The sequence below is a fragment of the Artibeus jamaicensis genome, unplaced genomic scaffold (genome assembly GCF_021234435.1).
Source record: "Artibeus jamaicensis isolate MK-2021 breed Jamaican fruit bat unplaced genomic scaffold, CSHL_Jam_final scaffold_1964, whole genome shotgun sequence".
In the NCBI taxonomy this organism is placed as follows: Eukaryota; Metazoa; Chordata; class Mammalia; order Chiroptera; family Phyllostomidae; genus Artibeus; species Artibeus jamaicensis.
Window position 1 is genome coordinate 5,258,355 of NW_026522030.1, and position 12,525 is coordinate 5,270,879.

The 12,525-nt window shown below is 45.9% G+C and overlaps 1 protein-coding gene across 2 annotated transcripts in view; it reads right to left on the reverse strand.

The window, feature by feature from the left end:
* PAPPA (pappalysin 1) overlaps window positions 1-12,525 on the reverse strand; it is a 221,280-nt gene that overhangs the window by 110,951 nt on the left and 97,804 nt on the right. For both annotated transcript variants that reach the window (XR_008389935.1, XM_037154716.2), the window contains exons 8-9: window positions 11,209-11,337; window positions 5,508-5,599 (exon numbers count right to left, since the gene is read on the reverse strand). Coding sequence is in view for 1 of the 2 variants with exons in the window: in XM_037154716.2 (XP_037010611.2) it covers window positions 5,508-5,599; window positions 11,209-11,337 (221 nt within the window). In the remaining variant the exon portion in view is untranslated. The remainder of the gene's footprint in view (window positions 1-5,507; window positions 5,600-11,208; window positions 11,338-12,525) is intronic.

A 12,525-nucleotide genomic window follows, 5' to 3' on the forward strand; every position in this document is an offset into this window, starting at 1 on the left:
CAGAGCCCATTCTGCCCCCCTCCCTCCACCAGATTCTGTTTTCCTTTCTAGTTATTGTTGTTCTACAATCTCATCAGAACATCCACCAAGAAGATGTGGCGATTCATCTTCTTGTTTTCCTTCCTGCCTTTGGCTCAGAGCAGGCCAGGGCGGCCTGACAGAGGGGCCACAAGGCTGGGTGACCCCCGCCCCTCCCAGTGACTGCTGGGGAGGCGCACTGATCCCTCCTCCTCCCCCTTATCTGCCTCACAGATAATTGAGTTATTGGCCCTGGCTGATGCTCTGTGGGGACCAGAGACAAAGTAATGCTAATGGCAGGGAATGTGGAGGGAGCAAGGGGAAGAGACACACATGGAATGTGTAAGTCTCGGCAAGACAACGTGGGGGTCCCTTTGCTTTGTTTTCTTAACTATATATCAGCAGACGCAGAATGGGAAGCCCCCCCAAGCCTTTAAATAGGTGCTTGACGAATTGAGGCTCTCTGTGTCAGAGAGGCAAAGAAGCCTCCAAGCTCTCAGCCCAGCTGCTCTCATGTCACAAAGGGAGAAACCGAGGCTCTGAGATGCTAACATGCTGCCCAGGCTTCCAAGTCTCAGTGGGGACCGGGACCCAGCTGTCCCGGACGCCAGGACAGGACTGTAAATAAAAACAGAGCGTAAGGGGCCTCCCACCAGCACATGCCCCATCATGGATTAAATGTCATCGCAGAAGGTAGCACCATTCCAGCACCGCTCAAGATATATGACTAAGAGTAACCCCTTTCGGTGATGCTTCCCGTTTTGTGTGACTAATTTGACCGTTCCCTTCCCTCCTTCAGCTGTTATCTGCAGCCTGTCTGTAGTTTATGACTCAGTGCTTTGGAAACAGAATTCCCAACGCTGCTGAACAATGCCCCCAGCCAGTGCCTGTGGGGGGTGGGGGGTGGTGGTTATCATTTACTGATACCACATTTTTTAACTGAAACCTCAGGCCTGGTGTGTGTTATATTTTAAGAAGGGGGGTGGGAGGGACAAGACAATTTCCACATTCCGGGGAAGTAGCATGCGTTGCCTAAAAGGTCTTGTGGGTGGTGTTTAACAAGCAACTTATTATGTACAGGGGGTGAGGATACTGGGGGTGGGAAAGTGGGGAAGGGAAGTCCCAGGCTGTTGCATAATAACACATTGGCAGCTTGGGAATACTTCCGGATGTGTGGGCTTCTGAAAAGCGAATGGAAATGCCACCATAAATCTGTCACCCTCCTCGCCCTGGGGGTACCAACCTAGGGAAAACATTAGTAGCCCTACTAAATGGTTGTGACAAAAAATAAAAAAGAAGGGAGAGAAAGGAAGGAGGGAAGGAGGAAATGGAGGGAGGGAGGGAGGGAGGAGGGAGGTACTCAGATGAGAGGCAGAGTGGCTGAGTAGAAAAAGCAAGGACTCTCCATTTTCGTCAGGAGATAAGATCACACCTCTACGAGCTGTGTGACCTTGGGCAAGTTAAGACATCACTGTGGGTCTCAGACCCCTCACATGGATACCAGAGACCTCACACTGACTCATATTATACAAAGGTGCAGGACACAGGACATACCACCTACTCGGTAACCACAAGTGGTGGTGGTTGCTGATACTCACCCCGCCGCACACACACACTCGTCCCTGCCAAACACACTGGGAAAAGTAATGGTTAATGTGTATCAAGCACGTCCAACTTGCTAAGAATGGAGCTAAACCTCATCGTGTCTTATGATAACAATTTTCGGTCGGGATTCTAAGTGACAATCAACAGAAACCAACTTTGGCTAACTTAAGCAAAACAAGCAAACAAACAAACTCTATTCAGAGAACACTGGATACTTATGGAAGACTCTCTGGGAGGGCCGGAGAGCCAGTTGCATGCACCAAAGCCCAAGTCCAAGCTGAAGGTTAGGTCTGATGACTGCTCTTGTGAAGACATCTCAGAGCTGTGCTACACACAGAACCTTCAGCACTGATGCTTGATGCTCCCAATGGCACTTTGGAAATGCACGGGCCGTGGCCACTCCAACCATCTTCATCAAAAAGGATTCTGCAGGGTCCCTATGTCTTCTGATTCAATATCTTGGGTTGGTGTGTCAGATTGGGGGTCAGAGGAAGGGTACAGGTCTTGTGCCCACACCCAGCTATAGGGGAGGGACTGGGAAAGGGAAGAGGACTGGGTTTTCAACTCCCTTCCTGGAGACTGGGCTCTGCCTCATTATTATCATAACAAGGAGAGCTCTTTTCTAGAGGGAAGGGATTCAAAAAGTAAGTATCCCAAAACACTGATAAATAACTTCCACAATTGAGTCCCAAGACTTTTACCACTTTCTGGATGAGGACATTGAAGCTTAGCAGAGGTCACGTGTCTAAATCACACTAGGAACCCAGGTCAGTCTCACTGAAGCCAGTCTCTTGGCCATCATCTTGGCCATTGTCTTGACAAATGGAATGCCGTGGACGATGTCTGCCTCGGCAAAGCCTCCCACACTCCATTTCTCTGACTCATTAAGGCTGGATCTCTGGGGAGCCAAAGATTCATGTCCACTCTTCAGCTGGTTTTCTGAGAGGAACATGGTTTTCTAGACTCTCAGCCACGCAGCCTGTCCTGGGACTGGTGTTCCTGAAGCTGAGAATGTTGGGTAGACTCCTTTCTCCCTGGAACGCCCAGGGGCTCTTTGAGTTTCTACAATGGAACTGTGAATGGCGAGGGCAGGGGGCACAGTGAAGGCTCTTCCTCAAGTACAAGCCACAAGCGACACATGGGGTTAACAGAGAACCCTCCCTGGACTCCCGTCACACCGGAGTCATTGCTGGTTTTGTCTGCTGTTCCATTCCTTGACTCTATGCATCACTCTGGAGCAATATGTTCCTGGTGCATCCCGGATGCCCGACAAGACCAAGAGCTGTCTCTTTCAAGCAGTTTACCACAGTGGGCTCTGGAGGCAGGTTCTCTGGGTTCAAGTCCCTAGTTCTACCATTTAACTGCCTCTCTTCATTCACCTCCCTGTGCCTCAATGTCCCCTAGTAGGACCATAAAAGAGTTATGAGAGTAAGAGTTTATAAATATGCTTGATACATAACAGGTGTATCAGCGTATATTATTATCAGCAGCAGAACACATAGAATCCAGTAGAGAATGACAATATATAAAGTGGATCGATTAGGGTCCAAGTCTTATTCTCTTAATAACTCCCTCATCTTCACTCCTTTCCTTGGAAGCATTTTCATTAGCACAGTTTGCAAATCATTGACCTAGCGCAGCAGTTACCTTGGCCAAGGTACAGGCAAGGAGGTGAGACTCAAGGAGGTGAGGCAAGCAGGGGCAGGACACACTGTCCAGTGCTATTTCTAACAGAGGCTCCCGGGACCCACCGCTGTACACTTAACATTCTGTGCTTTTTCTAAGAAAGGATGAACTGTGCCAGAATTTTCACTTCCTCTCTGCACCAGGCTACAACCACCAAGGGCATCAAAGACTCCAAATCCATAGACCGGGGGTCAGAGAGTGTGGTCTGTAAAAGGCCAGATAGTAACTATACATTAGGCTCCGTGGCCCATAGGTCTCTGTTGCAACCACCGCACTCTGTTTACAGCAGGAAAGTATAACAGACGATCGGTAAAGGAAGGGTGTGCTGTGTTCCAGGACATTATTTACAAATATAAGCAGTGGGCCAATCCTGGTTCATGAACAGTAGTTTGCAGAGCCTTTTTATGGACAACAAGCTAAAGGGCTACCTTATTTTCGTTTATTGCTCTATAGTACTAACGCAACCTAGAACGTGGATGCCAGGCCCTCAGCATCTCTTTTAGGTGCTATCTTCCCCAAATCCTGCCTTTCTCCCAGAAGCACTTGAATGCCAACTTGGCACAAATACAACAAGTAGATACTCTCCAGCCAGATCTGAAGGTACTGATGGGAGTCATGAGGATGACAGCAAAGGCGAGGGTTTGGTTCAGGTAGAGCTTGTGACTATGAAAAATAGTAACTACACACCTTGGAAACCATACAACAGCAATGCAGGTAAGGCTCTTAGAGACTACCTCATTCAATCCTTTCAAGTTACAGGAGGTAAACTGAGGCCCAGGCTAGGGACAAGATTTGGCCAGCTTTATGTGGCCAGTTCTCACTACAGCTGGGACAGAAGCCTGGTTTTCTTAATTTTAGTCCAAGGCTTTTTCCATCACATCACTAGGCTAACATCAAGCTTTCATCATGGACCATCCATACAGAAATCAGTGGAGTAGAGGGAAAAAACAAACTGGCTTCTGCCATTTAAAAACCCAAGGCCTTGCCCAGAAACTCTCCTGTCCTCCTTCCTTCTGCATCTTTCCTTTCTATTGTGATGTTCAGCCCCTACTTGGTGCCAAGGACAGAGTAGGTGCTCAGAAAATGTGTTTAGGAGGTAATACAAGATAAATAATACATGGAAAAGACCTTATGGAACTCCCAATTTACCAGGAGACGGTCTAAACTCACCTCTGTAATGCACTGCAAATGTGAAGCCCCCATGACATTTCCTCCCCTTTAGTCCTGGAAAATTGCCTTTCAGGGAGAAATCTTCCCAGCAATGTTTTCATTCCCTCCGTAGCTGCCCCTTCCCCTCTTCAGATAGAGCACCTCTGTCTTTTGTACTTGCAAATGATTTGTGATTAGTTTTCACCTCCAGCCCAGGGGATTAGCCAGGGGACCTTTGATCTTCAGGTATCGATTTGCATCTTAAAGGAAGTATGATCTCATCTGGGCCAGCTCAAAATTCCATCCCTGCCCCCCAACCCCTGTCTGTTTACCAGCCCCCAGGCTGGCCAGGGCCTCCCAAGTGGGGCTGAAACAACAAGATCAGCCAGACTCCAAGAGAAGGCAGAGGGAAGGTGGGAAAAGGACGTTTGCTTTCTAAACACAGGCTGGTTTGCTATCCCCCTTCCGGGAGTCAGAGAAACTGCCCAAGGTTGTGAGTGTGCAGAGGGGACCGTGGCGGTCCCTGGATCCTGGTGGGAGGTGGTATAGCCAAACAAACTGAGAACATGCTTGGGGATCAGACAAAAGGAGGTTCAAGCCCTGGTCTGTCTTGAACCTCTTCCAACCTAACCTGTGCGACTCTGGGCAACTTTTATAATCTCTCTGGCTTTTGATTTTTTTCTCATCTGTAAAGTTAGAATGAAAGCCTCAAAAATCTATACTAATAATCATCCTGGACAGTTGATGTGAAGAAGAGCAATAATGTGTGGAAGGCAAAGTCAGATCACAAAAGAGGTACCAGTCATCACTGTCATCTCTGAGAGCATAAGCTACTGAGGGAAGGGAAGCATACTCCCTTAGCTTGTTTTCATTTCTGTATTCCCTGGTGCCTGAGACAGTGACTGGCTCATAGGTGGCACTCAATACACATTTGTACTATTAAGGAGTGAATTATCATTTAGTCATAACTGTTGCTGTGTATGTAAGTGGCCAAGGATTCCTCACTGTCCACCTCTCCAGCCAGGTGCAGGGAAATGGCAAAGACTTACCAATGCAATTGAAGGACACTTCCTGGCGGCAGAAAAGGGAGCAGCCATCGCCATTGATCTTATTCATGTCATCACACTCTTCACCTTGGCTTCTGTAGAACAGGTATAGAAGAGAAAGGTATGACATCAGCTTCAAAACAACCTCTGCACACGGAGCCATTCCCCACCCACCAGCCACGAACTCTGGCATGAAGCCTCAGGCTTGTCCCTTCCCTTGAGCGAGTCCCTATTTCTTCATCATCAAAATGAGATGTCTAAAAAGTGTCAATTCATAAGATCCTACTATGCTTGTCTTCTTTGTTTTGTTTCTGATGACAAATAGAATTTCCCCTTTGAACTCATTCTCTGAGATCTTGTCAGTTACGTTAGTAAGTCGGATGGGAGCTGGAACTGGGTGGATGAGAGAATAAATGAATGAAGAGACTTCGCTGCATTGTCTGGAAAATGTCACGCTGTTTTAGAACGGTCGGTTTAAGACAATTTGGATGTTTCTAAAATATAAACTGCTGTTTTTCACTATGCCCTGTTTCAACCCCTCTCCCTTTTTCCCAGTGGCCCTTGAAGGTCAAGATATGTCCCCATTCACATGCTCGGGTCTGGTCTTCCTTTCATCAGGAAGTGTTGCCTTCTCCATGGGGTCTGTCATTTCCTGGTGTCAAGAACACCCAGGCTGTGGAACTCTGTTTCTGGGAAATAAAAATGCCTCCTTCTGTTCATTTTAGGCATTACTTTAATCACTTAAGGTTGATTCTGCAGAGGTTAGGATGGGAAGAAAATGAACAATGCTCTCTGCATTGGACCTAAGAGAAGGAGGAACAATAAATGAAAAATTGGGTGAACTGCTGCTTTAAAAAAAATCCCATCCTTTGAGAAGCAGAAAACCTGCATTTTGGTCCCATGTTCCAAACCAGCTGAGTGATCTCCAGCAAGGCACTTGATCTGCCTGGTCTTTCTATCTTTGACAGTTTCAATCAATTAAAATTAAAAGTCATTTAGAATGCCATCTCTCAGTCACAGCAGCCCTATGTCAAGTCCTCAGCAGCTTGGATGGAGCCAGTTGACAACCGTGTTGGACAGCACAGAATATATGTCCATCACTGCAGAACAATTCACTGGGAAGTGCTACTCTAGACGCTGATCTTCAGTTTTCTCACAGGTTAAAATGAGGATAATGATACCTACTCCTTAGAGTGGGTGCAAGAATGGAACGTAGTGTCATATGACTGGCACGGTGTGTGTCACATAGTAGATGCTCAGGGAATCCCAGGTCCCATTCCCACTGTGTCCTGGGAGGTCTCTGCAGAGTGTGTGGCAGCTGTCCCTTCCCCACCCAAGGGCCAGCTGGGACCTGTCACTGCATGGAAGAGGCCTCAGACTTTTCCTTTCACCCTGGCAATTAATAGTGGAACATGTTTGTTGCTTTTAAGAGGTGTCAGAGTAGCAGGATGGTGTCTTGCCATCAACCCTTAAGATGGCTAGGACAGTGCCTTGATCTCCGAAGAGCCACCCGAGTTCTCTCCTGTCTGTAAACCCACAAAGAAGTCCAAATTCCAAGCTGGGCCCCTGTTTTAATCTCGGCCAGTGAATCTTACACATTGGATACTGGTGATGGCCTTGTGCTTCTTAGCTATTTCATGGGTTATCTGGGGAGAGTTGTGGTTTTGTTTTCTTTTTTTTAAACCTGGGCTGGCTTCCCTAAGCCACAAAGAATACTTCTAACCAGCCTTGCCTCACCACCCAAACAGTATGTTCTATTGGTTTAAGCATAAAATTAGGGTCACCACAAATATCTTCTAGGCATGAGAGATCTATCATTAGATAGAGAGGTTCTGAAAAACCTTCTTTGACCCCACAGGCTGGAGTGGGTGGCTGTCTTCTCTGCGACCAGGCTTAATCTATCACGGCACTGGTCAAACTGTCTGCCTTTGTCCGTTATTTGAGAACCCCCTATACTAGGCTTTAAGATGCCAAAGGAAGTAACAGAGTCTTTGTCATCCCAGCACCCCAGTGCTGGCACAGTGTCTGGGACATAGCCAAATGCATGTAGCTACTCTTTCACTTGTTAGTTTTGCATGGTTGTTGGTCAGACACCAAGGCAATGGTGAATCCAGATGAAAACCTGGGCCCTGACTTCACATCTTCATTCTGCTCCTTACTGGGTCTGTAAGCTTGAGAAAAGCACTATAATCTGTGCTAGTTAGACCTATCTCCCGTGGTTGTTGGCAGACCCAAGGAGATGACCATGTAGCAGAGTCCGCCATGCATAGTAAAGGCTCAATTAATATTTATAAAGATTACTATCATTGTCATAATATTCATCCAGGGTTTTCATCCATTAGGGGCCTCACTGAGTACTGGGTCTATCTGTATGTCTTTTTAAATTCCCTTACATGCATACATGTATAAGAGGTCTGCCTGCAAAAAGTCCAGCCATTGTTAATATAAAGTTTGTGCAACATCAGTGTAACTTGGCAGCCAAGGAGAGTGGACTGGAATGTGCATGCATGAACAATGATGAGTTCACTGTACTAGTCAGTGGGGGCAGTAGACACTACTGAGTGACCCTAAGTACTGTGTGGCTGTCCCATTCAAAATGACTGAGTTAGGAGAACAATGAATCTTCATCAACTTTTGTGTTAAGCTTGAACATTCTTCCATGGAAACCATTTGTATGATTCAGAAGGCCACAGCTATGCACAACTGGTGATTGGCAGCTTCATCATGACCACACGCCCACTCATGCATCACATCTTGTGCAGAGTTTTCTGGGGAAACATCATCCAGGTGGTTCAGTCCCCTACAGTCCAGATTTTTCACCCTGCAACTTCTGGCTTTTCCCAAAACCTAAATCACCTTTGAAAAGGAAAGAGATTTCAGGCTGTCAATAAGACTCAGGAAAATATGGCAGGGCAGCTGATGGTGATTGGAACTGTGTGAGGTCCCAAGGTGCCTGCTTTGGAAGGGGACTGAGGCCTCATTGTCCTATGTACCATGTTTCTTGTATCTTGCTTCTCCTTCAATAAAGGTCTCTATTTTTCATATTACATGGCTGGATACCTTCTGGACAGACCTTGTATATAGAAAATTAGCATGTATTATACCCTGAAAAATCCAATCAGCTAAGATGCTATCCTTCCCTTTCTTCGAAGTTGTGTTTTTTGTCTGTGTTTTGTGTTCTCATTTTGGGGGTGTTTGTTTGTTTTGGCTTAGGGAACACTCATCACCTGCGATCAATTTCTACAAAACACGTCAACAGTTATTAGGTAACTTAACAAGTATTTGATGTTTATGCAGGATACCAATTCTAGCTAAGAACACTAAAAACTTTGTTGTTACGAATATTATTTAAATTAATAATGAAGCTTCAGACCAGTGAGAGGAATGACATTGTTTCCAGTGCTTCACAGTGTGTCTCTATCTGGCTCCAAAACAGAGACACTGGGTTGGAGATCAGGTTCCGCATTGAGGGAGTTTCCTTTTTTATTTTGTGCTAAATTAGAAAATCCCAAATCACAATTATGGGTTTTCAGCAATGACCGCAAGTGTTTCCTGGATGTTCTGGATATGCCGCTCCGTCTCGGACCCACAGTGATGGGGCACCTTCCCAGCGCCTGCCTGCGCAGTTGGTCAGCGCTCCATCGGGCGACGTCTGCAGAGAAGCTGGAAGGTGATGTCCTCGTGTGGGAGCGAAGAGTGAATGGCCGCCCTGTTCCTGATTCTGGCGTATTAAACATTGGGAACTGTATCTTCATGTCTGGTTGTTGCATCTGGATGTGGATCTTACACACACCCAACAGCACACCATCGATTTCATCCTCTCGCACATGAGAGGAGTCAGGTTCTCTGCTCGAGGAGTCAAATTCTTGGCAATCAGGTGGTTTGCACCTTCGTTCAATACTTAAACTCCCTACATGATCTCCTCAGTATTAAGACACTGATAATTCAGCTTTGAAATCAGAGTTGCAGGACTTTTATGATATGAATATACATCCTTGCGATACCACCACTGAGGAATCATGCAAAATAATCATTACTAGCCTTATCAGTGTCAACATTTGTTTAACAATGCTATTCTTTATTTCAAAGACTTGAATTAGTACCTTTCTTGTAACAGCCAGCACACTTCTCTGTGTATGCTGGGTGGGGAGCAGAATCTTGTTCACACTACCAGCTTCTTGCACAGCAAATTGAAAAGATGCAATTCACTGGTCCTCATCTGGTCATATGCACCATGTCCACTAGTCCCTTCAGTGCCATGCCATAGGCAGGCACTGGCCAGTAACTAATGTCTGTGTGGAGGAGTATTTGCGTGCAAACTCTTGACTTGCATAACTGTGTCAGGCTTGCTCCTAGCTGGTCCTCTCCCCCCAGTGCAGGGTTCTGGTGTACACTGCATACTACAAAGGCATCAGTGCCAAATGAAATCGCTATGCCCCTGAGGCACCGGTATCGATGATGAACTGACAGAAATAATCGCCCAGGACAACTCTGTGACATACGTGCTACACCTATGAGCTGATGCATGTTCTGCACATCAGTGGTTTCATCAACTGTGAAATAAATTCTCTTTACAGCATCCCTCCCCCCACAGAAATAGTCATTGCAATTCCACGTTGCACAGATATTATGTGACACCCAGCAGTGTCATTTAATGAAGGAATTTTGCCAATAGCTTGTTTTGCCATTTCCACACATAATGTTTATCATTATATTTGCCAACAGTTTAAGAAGTCTTAGCCAGAGTGTGACCTGCAACTATGTTAGCAACAAGAAACGCAATTTTAGCAATAAGGGACTTCATTGTGAATGATTTTTGGTCTCTCCTCCACCTCTAGAGACAAACCTATTAGATTTTGTGCCAGAAAACATTTTTGTGCTTGTTCTGGAGGACAAAAAAAACCACAAAGGTTTACTTTTTAAAGAACAATGCAAAAGTCTTACTGGGTTGTTGCCTCTATTTTATGGTTGCATAACATCTTACCCTGTGCGGAAGGGGAAGGATGGCCTGATAATCCAATTAGATCCAAACTTTAGACATCCAGCTTTACATGTCCTAATCACACTTCCCCTTTCTGGCTGCTCCTGTGGAATCTTTACACTTACTGACTAATTTGCCTTCCTGTACTCTGCACATACACTCACACTCCATATTCGCTCTGAAGTACTATTTACTATTTATGGTTTCAACATGACCGTGAGTTAGAACATTTTAGTATTTCTATGAACCTTTGACGCATTTTCTAGATTGTTGATATGACATGACACCATAGAATAACAACTACATATCCAATTTTAACAGACGTAACTGATACCCGGGAGAGAATGTAAAAGTGCTTCGAGCCAGATGCACTGTGACCCGTTCACTGAGGTGGGCTGGGATGGCGGTGACGAGGAGCGCAGCCCTCGTGGCAGGCACACGTCAGCAAAAAGCAAGAGGACAGTGGTAGTCAGTACCTAAGGTGGCTCTGTCAAAGGCACATATTATGTACCTGAGAAATGCATGTGTTAAAAAAAAAAGTCAACGTTTTTCTTCTGAGAGTAGCAAACTGCTTGCAGAAAAATCGACAGACTACTGGGAGTTGCTAGTTACCCACAGCTCACATGCCGAAGAGATTCCCATAAACTCTTCTCTGCAGCACCCTGGGCATCTCTGGGTCTCATGAGCACCATCCCTCCTTTTTCTTTAGTTAAATTTACTTACTTCTGGATAATGCCATCGCCACAGTACCCACTTCCGTGGGTGTACATGGCAGCAGGTGACCGCTCACTCTCCTCGCTTCCAGAGACGGTGACGACCCAGTACTGGTACACGCTGCCAACATTCAAGTCCCTGGAAAACACGAAGAAAGCTATTAGCTATATAGACATAGTACAGGGGGTGGGATGCGGAGAGACAACACCGATCCCCTTGAGTACATTCGGTCAGTCTTTCTTACTTTGGCAATCACATTCAGTTATCCCTTCGTCTTTATTGTCTACTGGGGCGAAGGCACCCTTCTACCCAGGAAGGGTGACGCCAAAATGCACAACAATGACAACTAGCCCCAGCTGCCAGATGACCACGTACATTACTGGGTACTTTCTGTTATTAATTTAACCTGTACAATAACCCTGGTGGGTAAAAACCAGAGGGTAGGTGGCCTCTAAAGAAGGTGTGGGAGAATGCCATCCAGGGAAATGAAGGGGAATACACAAAGGCTTAGAGGTGGGTAAATATCATGCCTGATTCTATGGGCATCGTCTGACCTTCTCCTGCTGTTTTGAGAACTGAGCAGAAACCCCATTACACACGGGCAAGCCGTTTCCTTACACTGCATACCCAGTGAGTCTTTCCCTCCCACCTCCCTAGGTCTCTCACTATTGACCAAAATAATAGTAGTAGTAGCAGCATCCATTAATTGAATATCAGGCCCAGGGCTATCCACTTACCATGTATTTTCTCATTTGAGAATCAAAACAACATTACACGGGCACTAGAATTTTCATTGTTATCTTACAGATGATGAATCTGAGGCCCAGCGAGGTTAGGCTTCCTGCTCACAATCCTGCATTCTGCCTGTTTTAATAATATTACCCCTTGCAAGGAGGGATCTTGTCTAGGAATCGCCAGTGAAGGCACTGGTCCCTGCGAGATTTCCATCTAGCCTCGAATTCATTTCTCCTCTCCTCTCCAGACTTTCTAGTTCAAGGCCTGTTCTGACCTCCTCACACTTACTTAACCTTACACCAGATCCTGTCCTCCCCTTAGTGAGCCTCTTCAGCTCCCTCCCTGCTTGAGTTCATCCTGCCATCAAATGAACCTGGCTGCTGCCAATTATCCTCTGAGGCACAGACATATTTATGTCAATTCCACAGGAAGAAATCACCATCCCCATTTCCTTTATGACCATTTTCCAAGGAAGGTGTTACTCCTTTCTTTCATTTTCCTCTGCATCACTTATTTACTTATTAATAATAAAAATGCCATGGGGTAAAAACACAAAATGATAATGAAGAGAATTCCTATCAGATTTCAGAG